Source organism: Glossina fuscipes, unplaced genomic scaffold, assembly GCF_014805625.2.
Source record: "Glossina fuscipes isolate IAEA_lab_2018 unplaced genomic scaffold, Yale_Gfus_2 3, whole genome shotgun sequence".
NCBI lineage: Eukaryota > Metazoa > Arthropoda > Insecta > Diptera > Glossinidae > Glossina > Glossina fuscipes.
In genome coordinates this window covers 15,436,235-15,461,127 of record NW_023998417.1, presented here as the reverse complement: position 1 = coordinate 15,461,127, position 24,893 = coordinate 15,436,235, and the positions used below count along the sequence as shown (strand labels likewise).

Genomic DNA, 24,893 nt, shown 5'->3' with positions numbered 1-24,893 from the left:
CGTTTAATGTAAAGTTAATGGGTTTATTCGAAATTTTCTTTTGACATAAGTCATAAGACTTAAAATTTTAAGAAGACAGAACAATTGCTCGTACTTGCTTTTAAAAAAAAAAGAAAAGATGTCTTTACATTCTGCCATTAAAGGAAAATTAATATCCGTAATTGGTGACGAGGTGGTGTCTTTGAATTATAATAATAGTAATGAGTGGGATTAATGTACATTTATTAATATGTAGGATACCTGCGTTGGTTTTCTCTTAGGAGGAGTCGGAGAAATTAACAAAAATCGTCATCCCAATTTTATGGTAGTCGATAAGAGTAAGTATGACAAAAAACCTTAGAAATGATGTAATGTGGACACATTTTGAAGATACTGCTGTAAGCGAAATCGAGGATTGTTTTAAACGTTTTCTGAAGCGTGATGACATCGATATAATTCTCATCAACCAGAACTACGCAGAGCTCATTCGTCACGTTATAGATGCACATTCCTCTCCAGTGCCAGCCGTTCTTGAAATCCCATCCAAAGATCATCCATATGACGCCAGTAAAGATTCCATTCTACGACGTGCCCGAGTGAGTGCTTTTCAATATATTACGAAAGCTATTTTGAAAAATTTGTATTTCTTTAAGGGCATGTTTAACCCCGAAGATTTAGTTCGCTAGATATGTTGGTCGAGCCCATTGATGTGTTTGATAACAACTGGATTAGTTTTTCTTATTGCAAATATTCTTGTTATTAATTTAAGTGTTCACGGCATTCGTAAATAAAATACTTGCTTAATACATTTTGAATCGTGCATCGTCTTACAAACTTCTTTGTAAGACGAAAAACTGCATAATACGTTAATTCAACCAATGTTTTACATAAATTCAACATATATTGTTACTTTTTCTAATTTTAAAGCGGCCAAACAAATTTCTACGATTACAGCAAGTAAAGTCAGAAATCAGCGCAGATGACTAGTAGAACACCCGATTACCGGATTACAAAATATTAAAACATTGAAAAAATAATTCTGCACCCACGCAATGAAAAGAAAAGATACTGTAATACTTCTCTAAAAGGTTTTTTTATTAAGAAAATCTGGTCACCTTACTAATATTCAGCCTCAATAATTGTTAAAATTTATGCAAATATAAGCACAAGGAAACGATCGGTTTGGCTGGCTTGATGTTTCTTTCGTAAAGTAATTTATCAAAACGCTTTAATTTATAAACAAGGATAAGATATTTTCATAAAAAAGTATTATATAGGAGAACTCGCGTCAAAAGCAGACGGTTTGCTGTTTTCGCAAAGAAGGAGGAAAAAAGGATAAGCTTATTTAATTTTGTGGAAAGTTCACATTACATTATTGCCTTCGACTCTTGTCTTGATTTGTTCTTTTCACAATGAATCCGCTTACGTAAGTTTCATTAGAGAAGAAAATCAAAATGAAGGTATTATTTTCCTACTTTCTAGAAATATGAGAAATGTGCTAAAACTAAGCGAACTGGAATTGCGAAGGACATCAGAGAAGGGATCTTGGCATGACATGTATAAGAACTCTGCGTGGATATTTGTGGGAGGTTTTCCATATACCTTAACTGAAGGCGATCTAATTTGTATATTCTCCCAGTATGGTGAAATTGTTAACATTAACTTGGTACGCGATAAAGATACGGGTAAATCCAAAGGGTTTTGCTTCATATGCTACGACGATCAGCGTTCTACGATTTTGGCAATCGATAACTTAAATGGAATCAAAGTGAGTATATTTACACATCGTTGTCATCAAAGCACTAGAGTGAATAAGGAACTTTTGCAAATAATAAACAGAAACAAACTACAGAAACGACTTCAAACTTGATAAGACTATGAGTCAGCCTGTTGCTTTCACTCATAAAGTAAAAATATGAGAATAACTTTATGAAACACATCTAAAGATTTTTGAAATGGTTGTTGGGTTCAGTAAAAGACGTATAGCAAGACCTTTGGGTTTTTATTTGTTTGTTTAAGACTTAAGACTGTTTGTCTTATACTTTATAATGCATATAATAAATTAAAAACATTTTGTCTTGCAGATTTTAGGAAATAGCTTAAGGGTCGATCATGTAGCAGATTATAAGCCACCGAAGGAAAAAAATAAGAACAAAGGAGGGTTTGCGAAATAATGCTGAAAGTTATGTTCCTGTTTCGCGGCCGTGATGAGGTATGTGACAAAGACGGATCTACTTCTGTAAACTTCGGAGGCACTTGTAATCTAATATTTGTGTATACAGTATTCAATTTTTGGCTTTTAATTCCATTTTTTGCGCTTAAATACGATCTTGATAAATAGCTACTTATTCATGTAATGACTAATTCTTTCGCTTTTAAATATTAGTCACAGACCAGTATTTCTTTGCAAAATCATATTTATTTAAATTCTAGTTTTATTTCGGATTCAGACCAGGCTTTTCATTATTTTCTCTATTCGATTTTAAACCCTCAACCAATACATGGATGAACGAATTCTGTTGTAGTCTGGTAAATTTTCGACGGGACCAACAGCGGCTACGGCAGGACATCGATCGTAAATGTATTTCATTGCGACATCGCGAATATTTTTAACATCAACAGCTTCGATACGCTGTTCGAGTTCATGTAGAGGTATACGGCGACCGTAGCAAAGCATTTGTCGACCTATATCTTCACAGATGGGTGTAGTGCCATCTAGTTGCAGCAGCATATTTGTTTTTAATAAATTCTTGGCGCGTTCAACTTCAGCTTCGGTGACCATGGTGCAAAGGCGCATCCATTCAGTCTGAACGTTGAATAACATGTTTTCGCATTCTAGAGGGTCACAAACGTAGTAAATGCCCCATAAGCCTGTATCCTTATAGCAAGTATTGAAGGACTGGAAACTGTGACATAAATCTGCAGACGCGAAAAATTTAATGGAATAAAAGTTTAAAATGGTGAAAATGGAAACTTACTGTCTTCTGCACTAGCACGAGCAAGATTGGAGGCGTTATTAACCCCGCCACCCTGGGACCTATCCCATGCACCAATCAATGTGTTCGCAACCATCAAAGGAATATTGTCCTGATCGGTCCAACCACAACCTTCAACAGCTATTGCAATGTGAGCCAAAGGAAGTGAATCGTCACGAACACGTACTTCCGAGCCAGTGAAACGGCAAGGAGCCACTGAAGGCGGTTTGCCATCAAAAGTATTTTCCAGTTTACCCAGATGCTGCTGAGCCATTGTCACCAATTCATTGTGTTTTACACCACCCGCACCAGATAAAACAATTCGCGAGGCCTTGTAATGAGTGCTAATGTAAGCTTGTAAGTCATTCTTGCCAATACTCCTAAAATAATAAAACGTTTAAAGCTTAGATTAAAAAAAAAAACTTAGATTAGCTCGACCTTAGAACTAACTCACTTGATGTTCTTCGTGGGACCTAATATAGTTTGACCCAAGGGAGTACCTTGATAGGCAGTAGCGTGCAAATGGTCAAAAACTACTTCTTGCAAATTGCTTTCGACTTCCTGCATTTCACGCAAAATCACAGAGCGCTCACGTTCGATTTCAGATTCGCCTAATTTCGAATTTTGTATAATATCAGCCAAAATTTCAATAGCTTTTGATACGTCTTTCGACAAGCACTTGGCATAGAAAACTGTTTGTTCCCGCGAAGTGTAAGCATTCAAATGGGCGCCCATATTCTCAACTTCCAATTCTAAATCGGTCTGGGACCTTTTGGAAGTACCCTTCAAAATGAATATAATTTTTCTAACCTTCTCCATCCATTTGAATTTGATTTACCTTGAAAGCCATATGCTCCAAAAAGTGAGCAACACCATTGTTTTGGGGCGTCTCAGAACGAGAACCAGCATCAATCCACAGCCCTACGGTAGCAGTAGAAGCGCCTGAATCTTCACTAGCAACACGCAAGCAGTTATCTAAAGTAGTCACTTGAGTGGCAGGAATATTCAACAGAGTTTTCCTCATAACCTCTGCTTTAGAAGCTTTGAAGCGCTGCAAAGAATCCCAAATAAGACATGCGGAAGTTTACAGTCTTTATCGTTTTTAATAAAACCGTCGATGCATCAGAGCGGATAAACGTTTTTCGGAAATATGTTACTCGAAGACAATTGAACAGAATTGAATGTAATTTGTGAAATTTTTTAAAAATTTGAACATTACGTAACTTTTGCCAATGAAAAAATTTCAAAAATTTATTACCTTTAATATATCGGCTCCTCTAGAAAGGGAACGCAAATTCCGCGAAACATTTAGCACACGCATAGCCATAGCTCGAATTTAATGTTCGAAAAATTATATGAAAATGCTTCTTTAAAAGCTAGAGAAAATTAATTTTTTCCTATTGACAGTCAAAGGAGAAGAACAAGAAATTTTTTAAATGACAGATAAAAAATATAAAAATAGATAAGAAATACTGTGTTTTTAGATAAATTGCTTGAATTTGCTTGTAATTGCCAGATGAAAGTCCTCATATGTAATCTTACAAAAAGTTACGATATTTGGGCGTGCGTAGTGCTGCATTTGTGGGTTACATGATAACACTGTAGAGTGGACACTGCAATGAACTAAAAAAGCAGCACACATAGTTTATTTTTCGTTATTGCAGTAGATTCCTATAATATTTGAAAAACAAGTCAAACGATTAGATTTTGTTTTAAAAAGAGGATGACATTTCTTTAAGACATTTTTTTGACTAGACATTTTGAGACTAGTTTCCAAAATTGGTTAATTTTTCAATTCTATGTTAAAAAATTAAAGAAATTAAAGAATATTATTTACAATTACCGCACCATTTTAAACTAACATTGTTCTTGTAACTTTAAGCATATAATCTCTAATGATTTTGCTTTCGTTAGAAAACTTAAGTTTTTCCAAAAAGATAGTTAGATAAAATTACTTATTATATAATTAAAATAGAAAATATTGTTGAACTATGAAGTATATATTGTATATATGAATGTCAAAGTTTCTCCCTCTTTCTTTCTCAGATAGGAGTAAAACGGAAACTTGGACAATCGAATAAGTAAATTAAAAAGATTATCTCGCAAAACGACTGATTTGTATGATGTAAATTATAATATGTGTATATGTTTAACAGCAATGATAATGTTAACATGAGATATCGATAATAACTTTCATATTGTATTATTATAATGTGAATTATTTTATTTTGTTATTTTTATTTATTGTTTTTTGTGACCATAAGTTTTCAAACATAAAATGTCTCTTAATTTCTGTACATCGATACATCGATAACCGCATTGCATTGATCTGAAATACCTGAAATAAATTTTTGAGGAAGTATGGCAACGTTCTTAATTAGGATTATTAAAAAGTTAGTTGAAAGTTGCTTTATTGAAAAAAAAGGAGAAGACAGAAACTTAGTGGATTATTGATAGAAATTTACAGTTGATTGTACTTACGTATAACAATAAAAAAAAAGACGGGGGAAAAAAATTTGGAAAAACAAATTTCTCCGGTGTGGTGTCTTTGTCTATTCGCATTGTTATAATATCCATTTGTCTCCCTTTAACGAATTTTTCGGTGGCTTATATCGGTGGTACCACAGAAAATAGTGTGGTCGCGTTTTGTGCGGTAAATAGTGTTTTCTCTTTTGCCCGCATTATACAGCCGTTTGCTAACAACGTTAAAGACAGAACGAGTGAAGGAAGTGGCACCGCAATTCCCTTTGTTATATTTTCACACGGCTACATAAGAAAATAGTAAAGTAATTAAAAAGGATTGTTAACTACATTTTTAAATATCACACATGCTCTCTTTTAAAATAATTTAAGATATTAAGAGCGCGGCTAGGCTTCCAACACCTAACGAAAACAGCTTGAGCTCTCGCACGCGTGTTACGGCATAATCGTGAAGTCGTTGTCGATCGTTGTCGCCGGCAAAAATTCTCGTTTGATAAAAAGTTTTTTACGTTATGCGATTAATGGGATCGGCGTATTTAGCAGCGAAATACTTTTAAATTATCAAAAGCGTTTTATTACTTGCTGTTACAACAGCTTCAGTTATTGTCAAAATTCTGCGAAGGACTTTTCTTGCTTATCATCAACTAATAGGAAACTCGCACATTACAGAAGACCTAAAATAAACCGAAGGGCTGTGCTCTGCAATAAACGAAAGGCTTCAGAAAATCTTAAATTGAAGTCATTGGATCTAAGGTGAGTTGGCTAATAAAAATATGTAATAAAATGTTTGACAGTGAAAATCTTCTCTTCTTTCAAAGATGGCACTGATGTGCAAAGTTTGCGTAAATGTAAAATTCTATAACATGTGAATGAAATGTGATTAAATCAAAATGTTTGAAAGTCCTCGTTTGCTCTGTTCGTATGGTTTTCATTGGAAACTGTGCATTTTTAAGAGCAGCTTCTAATGGCTTGACGATGAAAAATTTTTTTTGCCAATTTCAACCCCGTATCACGTTTAGCACCCGAAAAAGAGATAATACAGTAATATTATAATTGCAATCTACTTCTTGTCGTTGGATTGATATTGATTGGTAATGATCGGCTTGGACAAGCGATCGTCTTACACTATGAAAAAAATCAAGGAATCGTGAGTGTTCACACTAATTAGGTTTCTAGTGCTTGGTGGTCCATGTATCATACCAAATGAAGGTGTAAACTTTCGCTTATCCGTTCAGCCGTACACAATTTCCAATTTCGATTTACATAAAAAAAAATAACGTGAACTTAGAAACTAGTGCTAGGATTGAAAGTGATCCTCAAATACGGTTAATAAGAAAATTTGCTACACTGAAATAACTGTTATGCCCAAATAAAATAAATTCTAAATAGTAGTATGCAAGATAGTACTAATATTGTCACCGTCTTTATGAAGTGTGCAAATATAAATTGAACACCATACAAGCAATAAACATTACATCCACTATCAGTGTAACCACTGTCCAGTACAAATTGGTAGAAAACTACTTAAAATTAAATGCAGTTGAAGCTCTAGCTCTAGCGTGCCGTTCCTTTCTAGACTTTGTAACATATGTACCTGAAACTCCTTCAAAGGCGACATTACTTTCAAGCGTTTTACACAGTATTTTGCTATCTTGTTTCACAAATGAGGAAGCAACGTACTCCTAGCGGTCGCGGATTTCGAGAAAAGCCTTCTTTGTAATTAGTTTTTTTGTATTGAAAACTCTCCGCAAGTCTACTTTCTAATATTATAGGAACAGAGTTTTTTTTCCAAATGAGGAAAACCATTGTTTACACTTTCTGTAAACTGATATAAGGTTTTGCGTGTGCGATTAAGTTATATACAAGGTTTTATTTTATATGTTTTATTTACTTTACAGCGCATTCTGTCAGAAAACGTCCAACGTTTGGAATTGTTGGCATACCTCTGAAAAATCGTCTGAAGTTCAGCCCTCAATAGTCGAGCTAGTTTATACAATGACTTTACCTAGTGCCGCTCGTGTCTACACGGACGTGAATGCACATAAGCCGGATGAGTACTGGGATTACGAGAACTACGTTGTTGACTGGGCTAATCAAGACGACTACCAATTGGTGCGCAAATTAGGGCGAGGCAAGTATTCGGAAGTTTTTGAAGCAATTAATATAACCAATAATGAAAAATGCGTGGTGAAGATTCTTAAACCCGTCAAGAAGAAGAAGATCAAGCGTGAAATAAAGATTTTAGAAAATTTACGTGGTGGTACCAACATCATTACTTTGCTGGCGGTAGTAAAGGATCCCGTTTCTCGCACCCCAGCCTTAATTTTTGAACATGTTAACAATACAGACTTTAAGCAGCTGTATCAAACGCTTACAGACTACGAAATACGCTATTACCTGTTTGAGTTGCTGAAGGCGCTCGACTACTGCCACAGTATGGGCATAATGCACCGTGACGTAAAGCCACACAACGTTATGATTGATCATGAGAATCGCAAGTTGCGCTTGATTGATTGGGGCTTAGCCGAATTTTATCATCCTGGTCAGGAATATAATGTGCGCGTCGCTTCTCGTTATTTCAAGGGACCGGAACTGCTGGTCGACTATCAGATGTATGATTACTCTCTTGACATGTGGTCACTGGGCTGCATGTTGGCCTCAATGATTTTTCGAAAAGAGCCCTTCTTCCATGGCCATGATAACTATGATCAATTGGTGCGCATAGCTAAGGTGTTAGGTACTGAGGAGCTTTATGTCTATCTCGACAAATATAATATTGAGCTAGACCCGCGGTTCCATGACATCTTACAAAGGCATTCGCGTAAGCGGTGGGAACGTTTCGTGCACTCTGACAATCAACACCTCGTTTCGCCCGAAGCTCTCGATTTTCTCGACAAACTGTTACGTTACGATCATGTCGAACGACTCACTGCCCGTGAGGCTATGGCGCATCCGTATTTTGCGCCCATTGTTAACGGCCAAATAAAAGCCAATAATCAACAATAGGATTAGCAAGTCTAGTAGTTCTCGCGAACTTCAAACGATAGCATAATATTGGGTGTGAACGAGACCCATAAGCAAAGAAAGCTAATCTTAAGTTATGAAAATGATGGAAAAATAAATAAAATTCATAACAAGTAACCTAGATTAAAACAACAAGAACATTAAATCCTCACCATGATAGAATCCGGATCAGTAAAATCAAGATCTAAATCAAGAGACGATAAAACTTATAAAATAGTTTTGTACAGTGGAAAATTTGCACCCAGTAATATATTTACTTGTGTTTAGAAATATACAAAATATCTATATGAAAGAATAAGAAAAAAAAAAAAAAAAAATCTGTCTCTGACTTTGTACTGCAAGTGAAAAGAATATTAATAATATTAATTCAACAAACTAATATGTACATTAACAATAATAGTTGTAACGAAGACATTGAACAATTTATAAAATAAAATACGAATAACTACAATACATGCACGCACTTTCACATACAGTTTAAATCGGTTCTTTCTACACAAGTACAAACTCATATACTCATAATGTACACTACACTACACATACACATACACGCATACACCCATACACTCATACATCTATACACATGCTATTAAAATCAATCAATACATTCTGATAAATACATGTACTCAAAATTTCTACAACTTATTGTTTCTTGATTTTATTTTTCAAATCTGTTTTCGTTTGTTTTTATATATACATGCTTACATAGATATTTGCAATTTATCTATATTTTGGCTTTTCACAGAGAAACCAAGATGCTTATTTAATAAAGATATATAATAACGATTAACAATAATAAAGATTAAATATCATGAATTGAAACTTACCAAAGGAGCAGAATAAACAATGAATATGCACACACATACGTAAACAGTTTTAAGTAAAAGTTCAAATTACACCCCATTTAGCTTGATTTTGTGGCTAAATACCAAAATAAACGATTGACACTTTGTCGAAATTGTCTTTTAGCCATTTTGGAGAAATCCGTCGTCTTCAATAAGCTATGCCAGAACATTTACATACAGTAATATTCAACTTGTTTATTTGACTTGAAGGTGTTCCGTTGGAGCTGTTGCAAAGGGGTTTTTTCTAAGCAGTTTTTTGTTTTTCTCTCGACTACTATGTCGAGATTTTATTAATCCTAGAAGTAAAAAATGAATAAGTTAACGTAGTTACCGCTAGATCATGGGAGGCTACATACGTATGTACTTTGCGATAGTTTGCTAATTGCTACTGCGTCATTCAACCCTCGCTTACGAAGTTCTTTCCCCTCGTTGTCCTCTCCCCGTTGTAGCTTCTTTTAACGTGCTAGCAAATATTTGTTTGGCCGCTTTTACAAACAGTTTACATAACACAATTGATTTCCGTGTCACAAAAAAATATAAGACGAAAGAAGCAGCGCATCCCATCAAAAAGTTGGTGCAACGCTAGTTTGCCATCGCACCCACTCCGATCTAGAGTTGATTAAATGGGTGTGTGTACGCTATCCAAATCGAAGTTTACGTTTGTGTGGTACGAGTTTTCGAAGTGTTCAACGTATGCTTTCTGCGTTTCTTAAGACGTGAAAATTTCTGTAACATTTTGAAATTCAGCATAAAAAACTTCATCTGATAAATAAAATTTTGAACATAAGACACATCTTCTTGAATTATACCAGAATGCAGGTTGTGTGCGTATGTGTATCGGGAGATGTGGGAGGGCAACAAACAATCTGTTGCCGTTTTTTGTCATGTTATATGCACATACATACATATACATTTATATATATATATATATATATATATATATATATATATGTATTCAGGACCAAAGAGTCGAAAAAGAACCAATGACGAATATCGTATAACTTAAAATAAGTTAGAATTAAAAGGTTCTTTAATTCCGCAAACATTTGACATATAAATAAAGCCCTGAAACGCATTTGCATTTAAATGGGATCGAGAAATGATTTGCTCATACAATCATTTCATAAAATTAGTTTTAGACTTTATTGTAATGAATTTGCCAGCTCCACAAGAGACCCCAGCAGAAATTGCTATGAAAAACGGTCACGTTTTCTTCGCAGATATCAAGTCTCTAATTGTATATGACGTTAGAGCTTGATTTCTTTGAATGGCGAAAGTTATACATAGTTCGTATTCAAATGACCTTGAAGGTACCTCGTCCAAGTGAAAGCTAATTAACTAAAAGATACATAAACAGCGTCCGGATCTTAAATATATAGGTATTAATTATCGTACGGCTTAGTAATTAATTTTATTTATAACACAGTGAAAGTAGACAGGGAACGGATTACAGCTCGCTAGCTGTATGCAGAAAAAAACGAAGGTAGTCACGCCAAACGAGACCTTATTACAAATTTATTCTTTGAGCAAATCGCCAACAACAGACACAAAATTTCAAATGAAACTATACGATTGCTAAGCACATCGGATATATTATTGTTGCTATTACTATTTTTATTATTATTATTAGGTCACAGAAGTAAATTCCGAGACAAAAAGGCGGGATGAGCACCAGCGACCAAGACAGAGTAGACGGCTAGTCTAGTCGCTTTGTGATAAAACTATACATTTTACTGTATTCGTATTAAGTTATCCACGATTAACTTTTCCACGGTGTGCATAGGATTGGACATTCTAAAAACGAGTCTGAACATCGGAGAGCTTTTGGCGGCCAGCTAGTACATGTTTAATCATCAGATGTTCTGTATCGAATATAGTTTTCACAGATGTGCGGCCGTTACATTTACAACAAATTACTTACTTTTTCGTACACATATTTTTATTAGATTCACTTTTCAATTCTTTTCCCCTTTTCACACGTTTTTATACAGCATTTTAAATTATTGTTTAATAAAGTTTCTGAAATTGTTCGCGCGCAAGCAAGTTTCAGATGCAATTTCAAAATGCAGTTCAAATACTTTAGTCCAAATAGTTTCCGAAGCATGCTCTCGAAAGCGCGGTGGTTTACGTACGGCCATCCTTTCCTCGCTTCAAATGTCTACAAGAACCTTGCAGTGTAATTGAATTTGCTGTCATTGTATCTTCATACACATTGAGTTATGTTGGCGGGGATAAAGAAGAAAATTTTCAATCTTTTTTTTTGCTTGTAAATACAAATTCCTCTTGTTCTTCGGTAAATGACGAAATCATTTGTTAACAAATATTGTTTTGCATTTTCATAATTATTAATAGAAATTAAAATTCGATTAATCCGTTTATCGAATATCTAATAACCCTTTTTAGTATATTAATGCGTATCTTTTCCATCATTAACGCTAGACGTAATTTAAACGTCGAACTCATCTGTTGTTTAATGCGTTTAGAGATCCACTTTATTGATGAAGCTCACTTTGCCAATACCGGGTTAAAAGGGATCATTCATTACCTTTGTACAATTGAACGATAACAACTAACTGTAATTACCGGATGCCGAAGTCTCTAATCATAACAAATTTATATAAAGACTACTTTATACAGTTGCGGAAATCGCTTGTTTGATAAAATAAGTCGTTATGAAAATATAATAATCGCAGACAAAGATATTTCACTTCCCCGTAGCGATTAAGTAAAGGCGTCTTATGCCGTCGCCAGTTAACGAAAGTTTGCCCGGAAATGCAGCATGTAAGGGGATTTATAAGGGAGGCAAGGAGGAAATGTCGTATTCGCAACTTGACCTCGTAGATTGGCAAGTAAAGGAGCTGCTCAAGCCGGGCGAAAGTCGGACAAAAAGAACCGAAATATTAGCTAACAATGGCTTTTTAGTTTAAATATTTTTTAAATTAGATACATGGGACAATTTTCTTTTCATTTGTTGCCTATGTATAAATAAATGTGTGTACATATGTATACATATGCTTACGTACCTATTTTGTTTCAGAAAATTTATTTCGGAAAATTTTTTTCTAAATAAAACAAACGGGAAGAAAAAGAAATCCTCGTGAATAATATAAAAAGAAATGCCACCAAAAGCAGCTGCGAAGGCAGGCGCGAAACCGGGCGCCAAATCGGGGGAAAAAAAGAAAAAGAAAAAAGAGCCTGAAGGAGAAGGCTTACCGCCATTGCAAGATTCGGAGACGTCCTTACAGGAACGAGAAATTGATTTATTGCAAGATCTCAATGAGGAATTCTTTGGGAAGGCCAGTAAAGTGAGTGCGATATTAGATAGATTATTTTTTACTTAAGCATGTAGGGACCTCGAACTAATTAAAAAGTCTCGTAAAGCTTATACAAAATTTAATGGAAAGGGGGCGTATCTTTGAAGCTTCCAAGATTAAAAAGTACTCAGATCTATTGTTCAAAGTGCATCGCAAGTATTCCGAGGAAGTCCGTAAGGTAGAGGAATTGCAACCGTTGATAGGTCAAGCGGAAGAGAAATTGCGTTTAGCTTTGGAATTGACGGCCAACTCAGAAGAAACAATGCAGCACTTAAAAGAGACTTTAGGTAAGCGAAATAAGCAAGCGTTTGCGCCGTCAATAATGTTGTTAATATAAATAATAGGCGATGCTTGGCGAGAATCTGATGCATCGCTGTATCGCGAAGAAGAAATTCAGGAAAAACTGCAGGAAGTGCTGTTGAAGTGCGAAAGCTTTGAAAGCAAAGAAGCTGAGAAACAAGACGATTCTGCCGAGTAATGACGACTTTTCAATAGCATCCGCATATATAAATTATTTTTGAATTATTCAGATTTGGTCATTTGGCAAAATACAAAAATATAATTTTGAGAGAGCGAGATCGCATTAATGGCGAAGTTATTGATCTTGAAAAGCGTTTGCAAATGCAGAGATACTATTCCGAGTCTCTGGAGTATATCATACGCAATAATGAGGATACTTTAACTAAGACCTCGGCTACAGTAAAGGTTTTGGAGTCAGAAAAGCAAAATCTGGAATCGAAGCTGCGTGCGCTTATGAATAACGCGGACGAGCAAAAGGAGATGAACGCGAGGCTATTACATAAAATCGATTTATTAAATCGAGAAGTAAGATGTGAATAATTTATTCACCTCATAGAGGATGTTCACGAAAATCATGTTCATTTTTAGGTGGGCGACACCAATCTAAAGTTAACAAAGAAAACTGCGGATCACGATCGTATGAAACTTATTGTTGAGAAATTTCGCGGCGATAACACCGTGCAGGCGAAGACGATAGTAAAAAATGAAGAGGAAATTGCCGAATTACATAAGGAGGTGAAGAAAAGTGATGAAGTTATTAAAGCGCTACGGTTAGAGGATAAAGCCAAGGCTCACAGCATAACCCAGCTAAACAATAAATACAAAAAAGCCCAACAAGATCATAGTTCCGTTTCGTCCAAATTTTATAAAATTAATCGGGTGAATAACTCTTTAAACGAGGAAGTTGTCCGCTTAAAGTAAGTTTTATTTATTTTATTTACTTCGTAAAAAATTGCAAAAAAAATTAAATAAAAATGTGTTTAACATAACGCAAGAAATCAAGTGAACTCTTTGGAGAAGGGAATAATGATCTCGGGTCAAAAGTATGACGAACTTAGGCGTCTAAAAGATAATGTGACTAGAGAGCGGGACAATCTGCGCAGCGATATTGTGAAACTGAATAATCAAATTGCCGATCTGAAGCATACTATTGTCATCCAAAGTAACAATATTGACAATTTGCATTTGGATATCAACAAACTTAACGTCAAACTGGACGAGGCCAAAGTCAATGTCGCGAAGGCTGAAAAGGAAAGAGGTGAAATGGCGCAAGAAATGGAGACTTTGCATGAAAAAATTGAATATTTCCAAGGTATGGATAAAAATAATGAAAGGACAGGACTTCTTTGGCGCATTACATGAACGTTTAATCATACATTTAGAGCAAATTCAGTTGAAAAGCAATCAAGTTACGGATCTCACCGAAAAGCTGCAACAGAAGCATTTCGCTTTAATTAATATGAAAAAACAATTGGAAGCTGTCCACTCAGAAAAAATGATCTTGCAAAGAAATTTGGAAACCTGCACGCAAGAAAGAGATAACTTCAGGGTGTTGCAAACGGTGAGTATTAACATCGACAGCTTCCGACTGCGTTCACACGAGCTGGAGAGTTTGCAAAATTTGCTAGCTTCTTAGTGCTAGGGACTGGGCTGCAAAAGATTGCGAGGTGCTTCCAAGTGCACGCCTCATATAAATCCCCTAAAATGAGAAGCAAGTCAAACGACAACTCTTTGCGTAAATAGTTTCACGTTATATAGAATAGCATTCTATTTAGACCAGTGCGAAAGCTTTTTCTTTCGCTAGGCTTTGCTAGCGAAGTTTAAAAAAGTTATTTAGAGAAAATTCTTTACTAGGGTGTAACTTAACCGTGCCGTTTAACTGTGCCGACCTCTTTAGCGACTCGAATACTCGTAAAACATAGTGCATGTGTAGTATGAACGGAAGGAAGTTTGTCATGGAACGACTTGGCAAAACGATAAAAATACTTTCTAAAATACTCTATTATGACAAATATACATTCATGTGGATTAATGGGGAAATCCGACTGGGACACATACACGGATCGCAACGTATATTCTCGTTATATACAGTTAACTGGCAACACAAGATATATTATTGGGAGTTTATAGATAGAAATATATGTTTGCATATTTTTTTTCGTAGAAAACTTCACATCAAATAACTCAACTTACCAACGAAATCTCAGCTAATCAAAATAAGATAAACTCATTGAATTTGCGGATTGAACGTTTAAATAACGATAAAAAAGATCTGCAATCTGAACTGAAGAACAAAGAGAACATGTTGTCGAGTGCTAGGAAGGAATTGAAGGATGTGAAAATTAAGAATGAACATCTTCTGAAAACCATATCGGACGACGAATTGAAATTTATGAAATTATCGCAAGAACTGGATGAGACTAGAAAGGAGAAGAATTTAATTGGCTTGCAGATGGTACGACGTAATGATGAAATCATTTTGCTCAAAGAGAAATTGCAAATAACACAAACGGCTCTAGACCAAGGTCAGTTTCTTTATTAGACGTAGACGAAAGATTCTATAAATTCATAAATAAATATCTATGTGACTGCCTGTAGGACAAACACAGTACAATCAAAGAGTGGAGGATATACGTTTATTGAAAATGGAATTGACTAACTTGCAGACGGAGCGGGAATGTTTATCGCGCGCCATAAAGAGTACGGCTGATATGCGTGAAGAGATTATACGTTTGCAGCGAGCTTTAAATCAAGAAAGGGTCAGAGTACGCTCGCTAACTGAAGACGCCAAAACACCGACAGGTGTGCATCGTTGGCGTATCCTGAAAGGCGAAGATCCGAACAAATTCCAATTACTGGCCAAAGTCCAAATGTTGCAAAGGTTGTAGCAAAACTAAAAAAAACATGCATTTGTTGAAATCATTTTTTTTTCCCAGACGCAATCTGAAGTTAGAGATTGAAAAAGTCAATGTCCAACAGCAGCTGGAAGAGTCGCGCAAAGTTTCTGATTCATTAAAACGAGTAATTGAAAATATGCCCTCAAATAACGTCAAGCAAAAGCTTGTAGAAACTCAGGTATTTATTATTCGAATCAAACATAAATTTGACTTATGGTTGTTCGTTGTTGAATTAGCGTATTAGTAAGGGGCAATTAAGGAAGCTGAAGGCCCTTAAGTCTGAATTATTTATAAACAAAATCGAAATGAAAGCTCGCGAATGCATTATCGAGGAATTTAAGGCGACTCTGAAATTAGCTAAGAAAGAAATATGCGAAATCGACGTGCCACCCAGCATGGAAAGTGTGAAACCTCCTAGCGAACCTGGTGCCGACAATTTCGTCGACTGTGTGTTTGCGGACGAGGCTGAACCGCAAGATATAGACATAGACGAGGATCTGAATTAACAGATATATGAATTTTTTTTAAAATTAATTTAACATTAAAAAGGTTAAAATGCGAAAACCTTTTATATGTTTGTGCCTATTTTTTAAAAAAATTATTGAATGCATGTACACATATGCATGGGTTCGTTCTTATGTATATGTAACTGCGTATATATGTGTACATGTATTGTTATGTGTATTTATATAAATATATTTATACCGACAAATATCTATATACAATTACATGTATGTATATAAATATATGACTATATGAATATATTAACATATTAAAAAAAAACACACACACACACGAATATATTCGTCTTTTATCGAGTCTTTCATTCCCAACACTTTTATCTGGAAAAAAAATTAAAAAGAAAGCAGAGGTGCTCTCAATCCTTTTTCCCTTGTACCGGTCTGACCGGTCTGGCCCGTCTGGCCAGCCTGACTGTAAAATCTGTATTTGCGACTTTGCGATTGACAACTTTATTTCTGCGATCGGAAACGCGTTGATCACCAGACATTTGCAGAGACCAATAGTCGGTTCGGCAGATAGGCTTGATCGACTCACAATTTAGTATGCCGATCAAGGGTATGTGTAGTTTATAAGATCATTGAAATTTTGTTTTTTTTTTTCATATATCAAACCTTTTGAGAAAAGAAGAATGCCGCCATGTTCCGGTGATATAGAAACTGTCGACTAACTTTATTATTAAAATAATTAAATATTAAATGATTGTTCTACTTTTTACAGTCTCATTATTAGTCCGATGTGTTTCTAGCTGGGGCGGTGCTGACAAACATTCAACTTGCATTTGCATAAGCGCTTGTCGTTCGTTACGCTTCCGTTCCTCTAGCAATTGTTGCTTAAGTTTAGTCAAATTTATTTTTAAGCCTTCGATTTCTTGGTCTTTACTTTTCTCTTCAATTAGCTTGGCATTGATTTCAGCCATCAGAGATTTGAGCTTCTTATCTTTGCGGGAAAGTGCGGCCTGCAATGAAGAAGCGTTGAAATGCGATAGGAATAGGATAGTTGATCTCTGAATTATTAAAACGCATATAAGAAATATACTTTAACACGGTTGAGCTCCTCTTTTATTTTTATGCTTGGTAATTTTGACATGAATTCTTTTAAAGCATCATACAACGCCTGAGATTCTTTGAGAGCTGTGTTTTGTCTTAGGGCAGCTATGTTTCGGCTTAAGAGTTGCCTGCAATAATGAACAGGAAAATGAATCTGTCAATAAATAGAAAGTGCAATCAAGAAAGAAAAATTTCATTCGTATTGAACAACTAATGGAGTCTTCTACTTTTTCATTAATCTGGACATAGAAGCTGTTTCCTTGGTTTAGTCCAGCTAAACTCGATGTCCAAAGAAAAAAGGAGAACAATTAGTAGCTCAGTATAAATAAAATATGAAAATACTTTTGATAGCTTGTTTAATAAAAGAATTTCCACGACCTCCATTTTGACGTCGATTCTTCCTGAATTGAATTTCTTGGAAACGTACGAAAGTTTCTAAAGATGTAACAGTAAAGCAGTAAGAAACAACATTTCATCTCCAAATGACAAGAACAAGCCATCTGTTAACTGCATTATTGCTCAAGAAAAGAACCTCGTGTTCACACTGAACCTTTCTTACTCAACTCAGCGAGTTATCCGTTGTTGATTCACTGACTCGCAGAAGTAGAAGAAGATCAGTGTCAGAATTTTTGAAAAAAATGATGTTACAAGAGATGAGTCTCAGCCTTGGCGGCGGGATTTCGGGGTTTCGGAAACTAACAATAATTTCGTACCTGCGCTACGACGAAGACGAAGTTGTCGGTGCGAGAAAAGATAATCTTTGGTGCGGTTAAGTCGAGCTTTCGCGCCACGATTAGATGGATGTTTTAAAGGTTATTCAAAACTTTGTCCTCGAAAGGGAATAAATGAAGTGAAATAAAGCTCAAACTAATTGCACCACTTGCGTGGATTTAATAGAAAAACAGGGGTTAAAATAAGATTTAATTGCCCGGCCGCTCGACAGTTATTTGTAGTGAGGGTTTTGCGAGTTCCATCTAAAGTAATCGTAGTTAGTGTTTGCTTACTTTCTTAAACTTTGAATTTGTTGGATGAGGTCGCTCTTCTCCGGATCTTTGCCTTTGAGACTGCGCCATCGATGTACATTCATGGGCGTTAGCATTTCCTCCTGAAAAGCTCTTGCTTTTATACGCTCCTGATTTAGAAGTCGATGCATTTGCAAGACTTCCTGTCTCAGATCTGCTGCTACTTCTCGATCTTTTCGCAGTACATCCCTTTCAGTTATTAAATTTTTTATTTCCGTCCTCATCAAATTCATTTCGTCTTGATAACACACGACTTCATTCTGTAATTGGTCGTGAGATTTTTGTAAATTTCTGATTTTTATATTCAGCTGATTACAGTTTTCCTCGCTCTTTGACAGTTCGGAATGAACGGAATTTTTCTCGTTCACTAAAGCGTCCGATTCTCTTTTGAGACGATCTACGATTTTCAGATCTTGCTGTTGCATTTTCGCGTAGTTATCATTCTCTTTCATCTTCTCTGAAAACTCATCTTTGATATGTTGTTCACTTAGTTTCGCTCCACGCAATTCATTTTTCAACAGTCTGCGTTCCTTTTCCATTTTGTCGATCTGTACTTGCAATTTACTGATTTCCGAATCACGATGCTTTAGCTTTGCTTTCAGACTTTCGTTTGTATTCTGTAGATTTTCCAAGCAAGTTTTTAATTTGGTTTTGCCTTCACTTAAGGCTTGGATATTGCGCTGTAGAGCGTTGTTATCGTTGGCCAGAGTATTGTGTTGTGTTTGAAGTTTTACGCAATGGTTTTCGATATCACTGATGGTTCGTTTTAGTTCTAACTCGTAAGACTTATGAATCTGAATTTTGCCTAGAAAATGTTTGAAATGAAATTTTGAGAATTTTAAAAATGAAGAAGTAAAGAAACAGTTATTTATCACCAACTTTGTAGGGAATCAATTTTATCGAAAAGATTTTGCGTTTCTTCTGATTTTTTTGCTTTCGCTGCATTTAATTGCATTAGTTCGTCCAAGAGTTTCGAGTATTTCCGCTCTTGTAAGAGCTGAGTGTCCTTTAGCGAGCGGATCTCGTATTGGGCCTCGCTAGTCGCTTTCTGAGATTCCTCATTGCATTTGTGCTGCAGCAATAAGTCTCTTTTCAGATTATCCCTCTCGTTTGTAAGTTGATAATTATTCCTCTCAAACTGTTGCAATACGCGCCTCGTAGCTTCTATTTCCTTATCCTGAGTACTTAACTGAGTTCTGAAAGAATGAAATTATATTAAAGAAGACTAATATTAGACGTCAGAGTTATGTTTTAGGCTTCATTGACTTTAGTCTGAGGTTTTGTTGCTCAAATTCTTTTTTCGATTTGTCCAACGCTGTATACTTTCTGGATGCAGTATCTTGCAGTTTAGTTAGCTTCGAGTTCTCATGCTTGCATTTTATAATTTCTTCCTCTCGTACCTAAAATCACAGAACAGCGTGCGGTATACGTATAATTAAAGGAATTATGAATAGGGAGAGACATTTCATACTTTAAGTAAATTCTTTTTCTGATTTAAATCCATTTTGTGTTTATCTCTCTCTTGCATGGCGTACTCATAATCGACTGTTATTTTAGCTAATTTATTGCATACACCATTGTAAACTGTGTTCAAGTGCTCCATGTTGGTCTTCAAAGATAATATTTGTAAATTTTGTCTAACTTTCATTTTGGTGAGCTTTTCGTTTTGTTGCTTGAAAGTCGCGATTTGTTCTCTACACTTCAATTCTTCGCCTTGCAAGAGTTCCAAATCTTTAGTCAAAACATCTATGCGTTTTTTATGTTGATAAGTCTCTCCCGAAGTTTCCTACAAGAAATTCCTCAGACATATATACATGTTGTCGAGAAGACGGTTAATATGTATGGTTTGAATTTACATCTAACGATTTGATTAAGCCTTTATTTTTCTCCTCCATAGTTTTATTAGCAATTTCTAGCTCGCTCGTGTAATTGCGTTGTATTTGCAATCGTTTCGTCAATTCTCGTATCTCCGTTTCGAGTTTTTCGCGTATTTTCGTTTCATTTCGTTTTCTGCGTAAAAAGAAAAAATTTATTATATATTGTATCGCAACGACGAGCAATTGTTCAAGTCTTACTGCCTTAGAGCAGCTCTTGTGTCGCTTAAGGTTTTAATTGATTCCTGCAGCTGTTCCGTAGTCTCTTTAAGCCGCGTTAATTCCTCTTGCGCAGCTTGTTCTCTGAGATGCGCGGCATCTTTTTGACGCCAAATAGTTTCTTGAAAATTAATAAAACGACATTCAATTTTATTATTCAAACAAGACTTGTGCCTGAAAAGATTATCTATGCAATAAATCGCATAGACTCCAAAAGCAGATGCCGCAAGTTTCTGCCAAAACTAATCAAAATTATAAGTAAATTGAAATATGATATAAACTTTTAAAAAAGTTCGTTGCTTTTAATATTATCGGAGCTACGGTCTCGTGCGACGACTCCATCTTGAGTGCTTTCTTCAGAATCTTAATTTTATAAAAGAGAGCAGTTCTGCATATCTATATGCTTTTACTTTTCTAATACTTGCAACCTTGAAATGATCATATTTTGAACTATATAAGTACATGAAGCGGACGAACAGGTTGACGCAGTGAATTAAAGGGACATGTGACGGTGCATTGATTGATTGCTGGGCGGCTATTAGCAACTTGCGCTGATTAGCGCGAAGAACTAATTGTGGAAATGTATGTTTCGTCGCAAAATAAATCCTGCTTAAGTCTAGAGATGCAGCAAAAATAATTACGAATCGTTTTAATCAGCGCATAAAATGATTTTGTATGTTCTTGTGTGTGTGCGTGTGTGTATTCTCTCTTACCTATAACCTGTTTCAGTTCGGTTATAGTAGCTTGATTTAGTTCATTTAATTCCTGGGCCTCGTGCAAGCGACCATTTAAACCATCAATCTTCTCTTCCAAGTCCTGGCATTTCACACGTTCCAAATTGTAGTTTACCCTGTAGCGATTGCAACAAATGTAAAGCTTCTGAACGTTATCAGCACTGCTTTGGGAATCCTTTTGCCTAAGGATTTTGGTGATCTATGAAAAGGAACGGAACATTTGGAGATTAAACTAAAAGTGAGCAAATAATCCTTTTCACGTATACTTCGGGTACTCTGTTCACTAATTGTTTGTAAAATTGGTCGTCGATAATATCGGGCACTAACGGCTCATCTTCAGAACCGGATCCTTTGGAATTTGCACTTTCATCCATACTTTAATATCGTTTATTTAAAATTTGGAATAATTTTACAAGAAAAACTAAATACGCCAACCTTTTCAAGTATCGATATAACAATTTTTATTCTTAGCAACACCAGTAAGAGAAACACTTGAGCTTTGCTGAACCAAAGAGAAACATGAGCGAGTCACGTCACCTGTTGAGATTTCTCAATATTGCACAATGCGCACATACACATATGTGTATAAGAATTCTACAAATTCACATATATGCGGAATCTTCTAAGTTTTAAAGAAATTGTTCGAATGCTTTTGCAAAAATCCACCAAAAAACTCCGGCACATTTCTTTGCCTTACAGACTACAATCATTTATTATGAAAGTCGTTATACGACCATCCACTGTGGAAACGAGCCTACGGAAGTTAATATTTTTGTTCCTAATAAGAGAAACAATTCAGTTTTTGTTGAAAGGCAAAGTTTGTCTTGTGGGTCGCGCCATAAATGTAAAACCTATAGGAAGCTGTACTGTGACCAGACTTGTGCCGTTCTTCACTTCATCCCCCATCTATTGTAATTGTTAGTTATCTCGATAAAGGATGAAATCGTATTGGTCTGAACACATTTCTTGTTTCAACGCAAGCTAATTGTGGGTAAAAGAAAATTCGTTTCAAACCGCATAAAGCTTCTCTCTTGTCCATGTTTGTATTTCTTGTCTGTATTTTGCCATTAAAATTTTCTTTTTACCGGTTTTGATTGTATGTCTTTTAAACTCTATTTCTTTCGATTACATGCGCATTCAACCACTTTTAGTTTCAATTTGGAGACACATGGACGCAGCTGTAACATGCAATCTGGGTATATGCATATACGTGCGTGCGCGCGTATTCAGTTCAGTTCAGTTTTGTTTTTTGTGCTTAATTTTTTACAATTCAAATTTAATTAAGTAAAAAGTAATGAAGTGAATTAGAGGAAAACTTTTCATTTTAAATAGATTTACGAAATCTAATGCTTTTTACTGCCCATTGTTGCAAATATGTAGAAAAATTTCCAAGTGTTACTGAGTGAGTGTGTATTTGTGCGGTGTGATTGTATTGTGAATGTAATTTAAATTTTTTCAATTATAAGACATTTATTGGAGGAGAAGAAAAACGTGATTAATTATTTTTGCACGCGTGTGTATGAACAAGTGTATGCGAAGAATGGCTCCAAAAAAAATATCTATACCGAAACAACAACAATTGACTTTGGACATTCAGATGATTAAACGTCATTTCAGTTGGTCGGAGGCTATGTAAGTTGACTGAACTCATTTCTTGCGTTTGCCGTTTAGTGTAACAATGACAATCCCATCATTTTTCAATTATTATTAATATAAATATGAATCGAATGAAAACAAAAACAAGTGCAAAACGCTTTGATGCTTGTTTCTATTGATGCTTAATGAACATGGACATACTGCGATCGTATCGCAAATATAATATGTAATGTTGATGAAAACTTCGCCCTTTGCAGTTGAACTTCACACAAAGTTAACATTTATTCACAATTGCACATAATCGTTTGTACGGAGGTTATTATAGAACTTACACAGACTAAACCACATTATTAAGCCAGTTAGCCCCTTGATGACTTAGCAGATTTCTAATGAGTATTACTACACTTTACCCGCCCTTGACAAATCTTCATGTACCCCTGTGGCAAATATATCCGCATATAACTAAACTCTGACTTCGTCGCTGATCATGAATGTTTTACTTCAGTGTCGTTTATGTGTATTTCGCAGTGCCACAAACGGAACGATGAATTTAGCATACGCCATCCTTGAAAATGCGCCGAGGAAAATAAAAGGAAATTAAGTTTTCAAAACATCTACATTACGCCGTTACCTATACACTTTGTTATTGTATGATAGATATTTTTTGTTTATTTTGAAATGAACTTGAACTACAACTTTCAATACCCGCAACGGGTCTTACGAAATCTTATAGCATTCCTATAGTAAGTTAGCTAAAAAAGAAGTGCTACATTTGTATTCGTAAGTTATACGTTCATTAAAATCAACATCATTACAAACATTAGGCTTTAAGTTACACAAATGCGATTTGTTTTAATTAAAAATTTTTAGGGCGAATTTTTGTGAAATCTATATGCAGTACCTCTGTGTGGCTCTGAAGGGTATTGATTTTATGTCATTAACGTCGCACCAGCTTACACTTAACTTTGTGCAATGCATGTTATTTGGTTTAGTACTTTTGATTCTATTGTAAGCAGGAAAACTGTATGAAATGTTTGCATAAATTACTTTTCTCAAAGGAGAAAAATTTCGAAATTTTCGAAAATTTCCGTATACACCATACATATAAATGTTACTTAGGACTTGATAAAATTAGTTTATTTTTGATTAATTTTGAAAAACGTTTCCAATTGATGGCAATTGTAGTGACTGTCTTTCCCTTAAGAGACTACCCAAATGACGTGAACGTTGGTGTTGAGAAAATATTTAAAAAAAATATATAAATAAATAAAAGTTAATTATTGTGCGTTTAAACAAATTTTCAACTGTAGAGTACGCAAAAAGCTTCCCATGTCTATGAGTTTGCTAATACATATATAGTGAAAAAGGCTTAGAGAGCCAGAGAAAGAAAGATCAGGAAAGCTTTCACTTAAGAGATGTAAGAGATAATTGTTTTAACGATCTTTTCTTTTAAATCGCTAAACATGATGAAATTAAATTAATATTTGCATTAAAAAGCAAATTTTACTTTTAATTATATCGTGTAATGGGAAAATACTCATTTGAACATATCCAAGAATTTATGCATGGAGTAATACGATACATGCGTACATCGAAATGAAAAAAGCTTACTTTTGTTTACAATACAACGACAACACATAATGACAAACAAAAAAAAAAAAAAAAAGAAGAAAAAAAAAACATTTTGGAGGTCGTATGTTTTGTGGTTGGTTTTGAAGTTGCAATAATGGGTTTTTATTGTTTTACATTTTTCGGTTTAAGTGAACGGCTAGTTTTCGTTGTTTACTTTGATTTCAACAACAATCGATTATTTTGTGTAACTTTGTTAAACTAAACTTAAAGCTGGCAGCCTCGGCGTGGTTAGTCGTGATTGTACAATTGAGCGGAAAGGTCGTTAAATTTATTTCGGAGCGCTTTAACAGAGAAGCAAACAAACAAGATTCGTTTTTCTTTTGGTAAAACCGAAAGCGGTAGTACAGAAAACACAGGAAAACCGACGACACAATTATAGAAAATGAAATTTTAAATTTATATGAACGTATTAATGCCACCACTATTACAAATA

At 35.1% G+C, this 24,893-nt stretch overlaps 6 protein-coding genes across 8 annotated transcripts; 4 read left to right on the top strand and 2 right to left on the bottom strand.

The window, feature by feature from the left end:
* Nucleotides 1-83: 83 nt before the first annotated feature.
* On the top strand, nt 84-849 carry LOC119634933 (V-type proton ATPase subunit F 1). Its single transcript, XM_038029377.1, has 4 exons — nt 84-172; nt 236-317; nt 370-575; nt 633-849. Exons 1-4 carry the CDS (start codon nt 119-121, stop codon nt 663-665), a joined length of 375 nt encoding a protein of 124 aa, XP_037885305.1. The 5' UTR covers nt 84-118; the 3' UTR covers nt 666-849.
* LOC119634932 (RNA-binding motif protein, X-linked 2) lies at nt 732-2,327 on the top strand. Of its 2 annotated transcripts, XM_038029375.1 has the most exons (5): nt 732-820; nt 907-1,189; nt 1,257-1,405; nt 1,462-1,747; nt 2,064-2,327. In XM_038029375.1, exons 3-5 carry the CDS (start codon nt 1,392-1,394, stop codon nt 2,151-2,153), a joined length of 390 nt encoding a protein of 129 aa, XP_037885303.1. In that variant the 5' UTR covers nt 732-820; nt 907-1,189; nt 1,257-1,391; the 3' UTR covers nt 2,154-2,327. The 2 variants fall into 2 exon arrangements, with proteins under 2 accessions (XP_037885303.1, XP_037885304.1); XM_038029376.1 differs by lacking the exons at nt 732-820; nt 907-1,189 and having other exon boundaries at nt 1,210-1,405.
* A 51-nt stretch (nt 2,328-2,378) lies between these two features.
* Nucleotides 2,379-4,375, bottom strand: LOC119634931 (mitochondrial-processing peptidase subunit beta-like). Its single transcript, XM_038029374.1, has 5 exons — nt 4,213-4,375; nt 3,793-4,005; nt 3,409-3,737; nt 2,958-3,334; nt 2,379-2,898 (listed from the first exon to the last, which is right to left on the bottom strand). Exons 1-5 carry the CDS (start codon nt 4,279-4,281, stop codon nt 2,462-2,464), a joined length of 1,425 nt encoding a protein of 474 aa, XP_037885302.1. The 5' UTR covers nt 4,282-4,375; the 3' UTR covers nt 2,379-2,461.
* Nucleotides 4,376-5,381: 1,006 nt separating this feature from the next.
* On the top strand, nt 5,382-8,912 carry LOC119634950 (casein kinase II subunit alpha). Of its 2 annotated transcripts, none has more exons than XM_038029396.1 (3): nt 5,382-5,735; nt 5,808-6,188; nt 7,334-8,912. In XM_038029396.1, exon 3 carries the CDS (start codon nt 7,431-7,433, stop codon nt 8,439-8,441), a length of 1,011 nt encoding a protein of 336 aa, XP_037885324.1. In that variant the 5' UTR covers nt 5,382-5,735; nt 5,808-6,188; nt 7,334-7,430; the 3' UTR covers nt 8,442-8,912. The 2 variants fall into 2 exon arrangements, with proteins under 2 accessions (XP_037885324.1, XP_037885323.1); XM_038029395.1 differs by having other exon boundaries at nt 5,382-5,740.
* A 3,508-nt stretch (nt 8,913-12,420) lies between these two features.
* On the top strand, nt 12,421-16,321 carry LOC119634599 (cilia- and flagella-associated protein 58). The gene is made up of 11 exons (XM_038028848.1): nt 12,421-12,609; nt 12,686-12,905; nt 12,963-13,092; nt 13,149-13,443; nt 13,507-13,835; nt 13,914-14,230; nt 14,301-14,479; nt 15,083-15,443; nt 15,517-15,799; nt 15,855-15,993; nt 16,052-16,321. The coding sequence occupies exons 1-11, from the start codon at nt 12,421-12,423 to the stop codon at nt 16,319-16,321; spliced, it is 2,712 nt and encodes a 903-aa protein (XP_037884776.1).
* Nucleotides 16,322-17,028: 707 nt separating this feature from the next.
* Nucleotides 17,029-21,680, bottom strand: LOC119634598 (cilia- and flagella-associated protein 58). The gene is made up of 11 exons (XM_038028847.1): nt 21,668-21,680; nt 21,499-21,607; nt 21,212-21,431; nt 20,481-20,619; nt 20,262-20,415; nt 19,877-20,191; nt 19,672-19,805; nt 19,285-19,601; nt 18,388-19,210; nt 17,373-17,511; nt 17,029-17,292 (listed from the first exon to the last, which is right to left on the bottom strand). The coding sequence occupies exons 2-11, from the start codon at nt 21,604-21,606 to the stop codon at nt 17,029-17,031; spliced, it is 2,613 nt and encodes an 870-aa protein (XP_037884775.1). The 5' UTR covers nt 21,607; nt 21,668-21,680.
* Between the last annotated feature and the right edge of the window lie 3,213 nt (nt 21,681-24,893).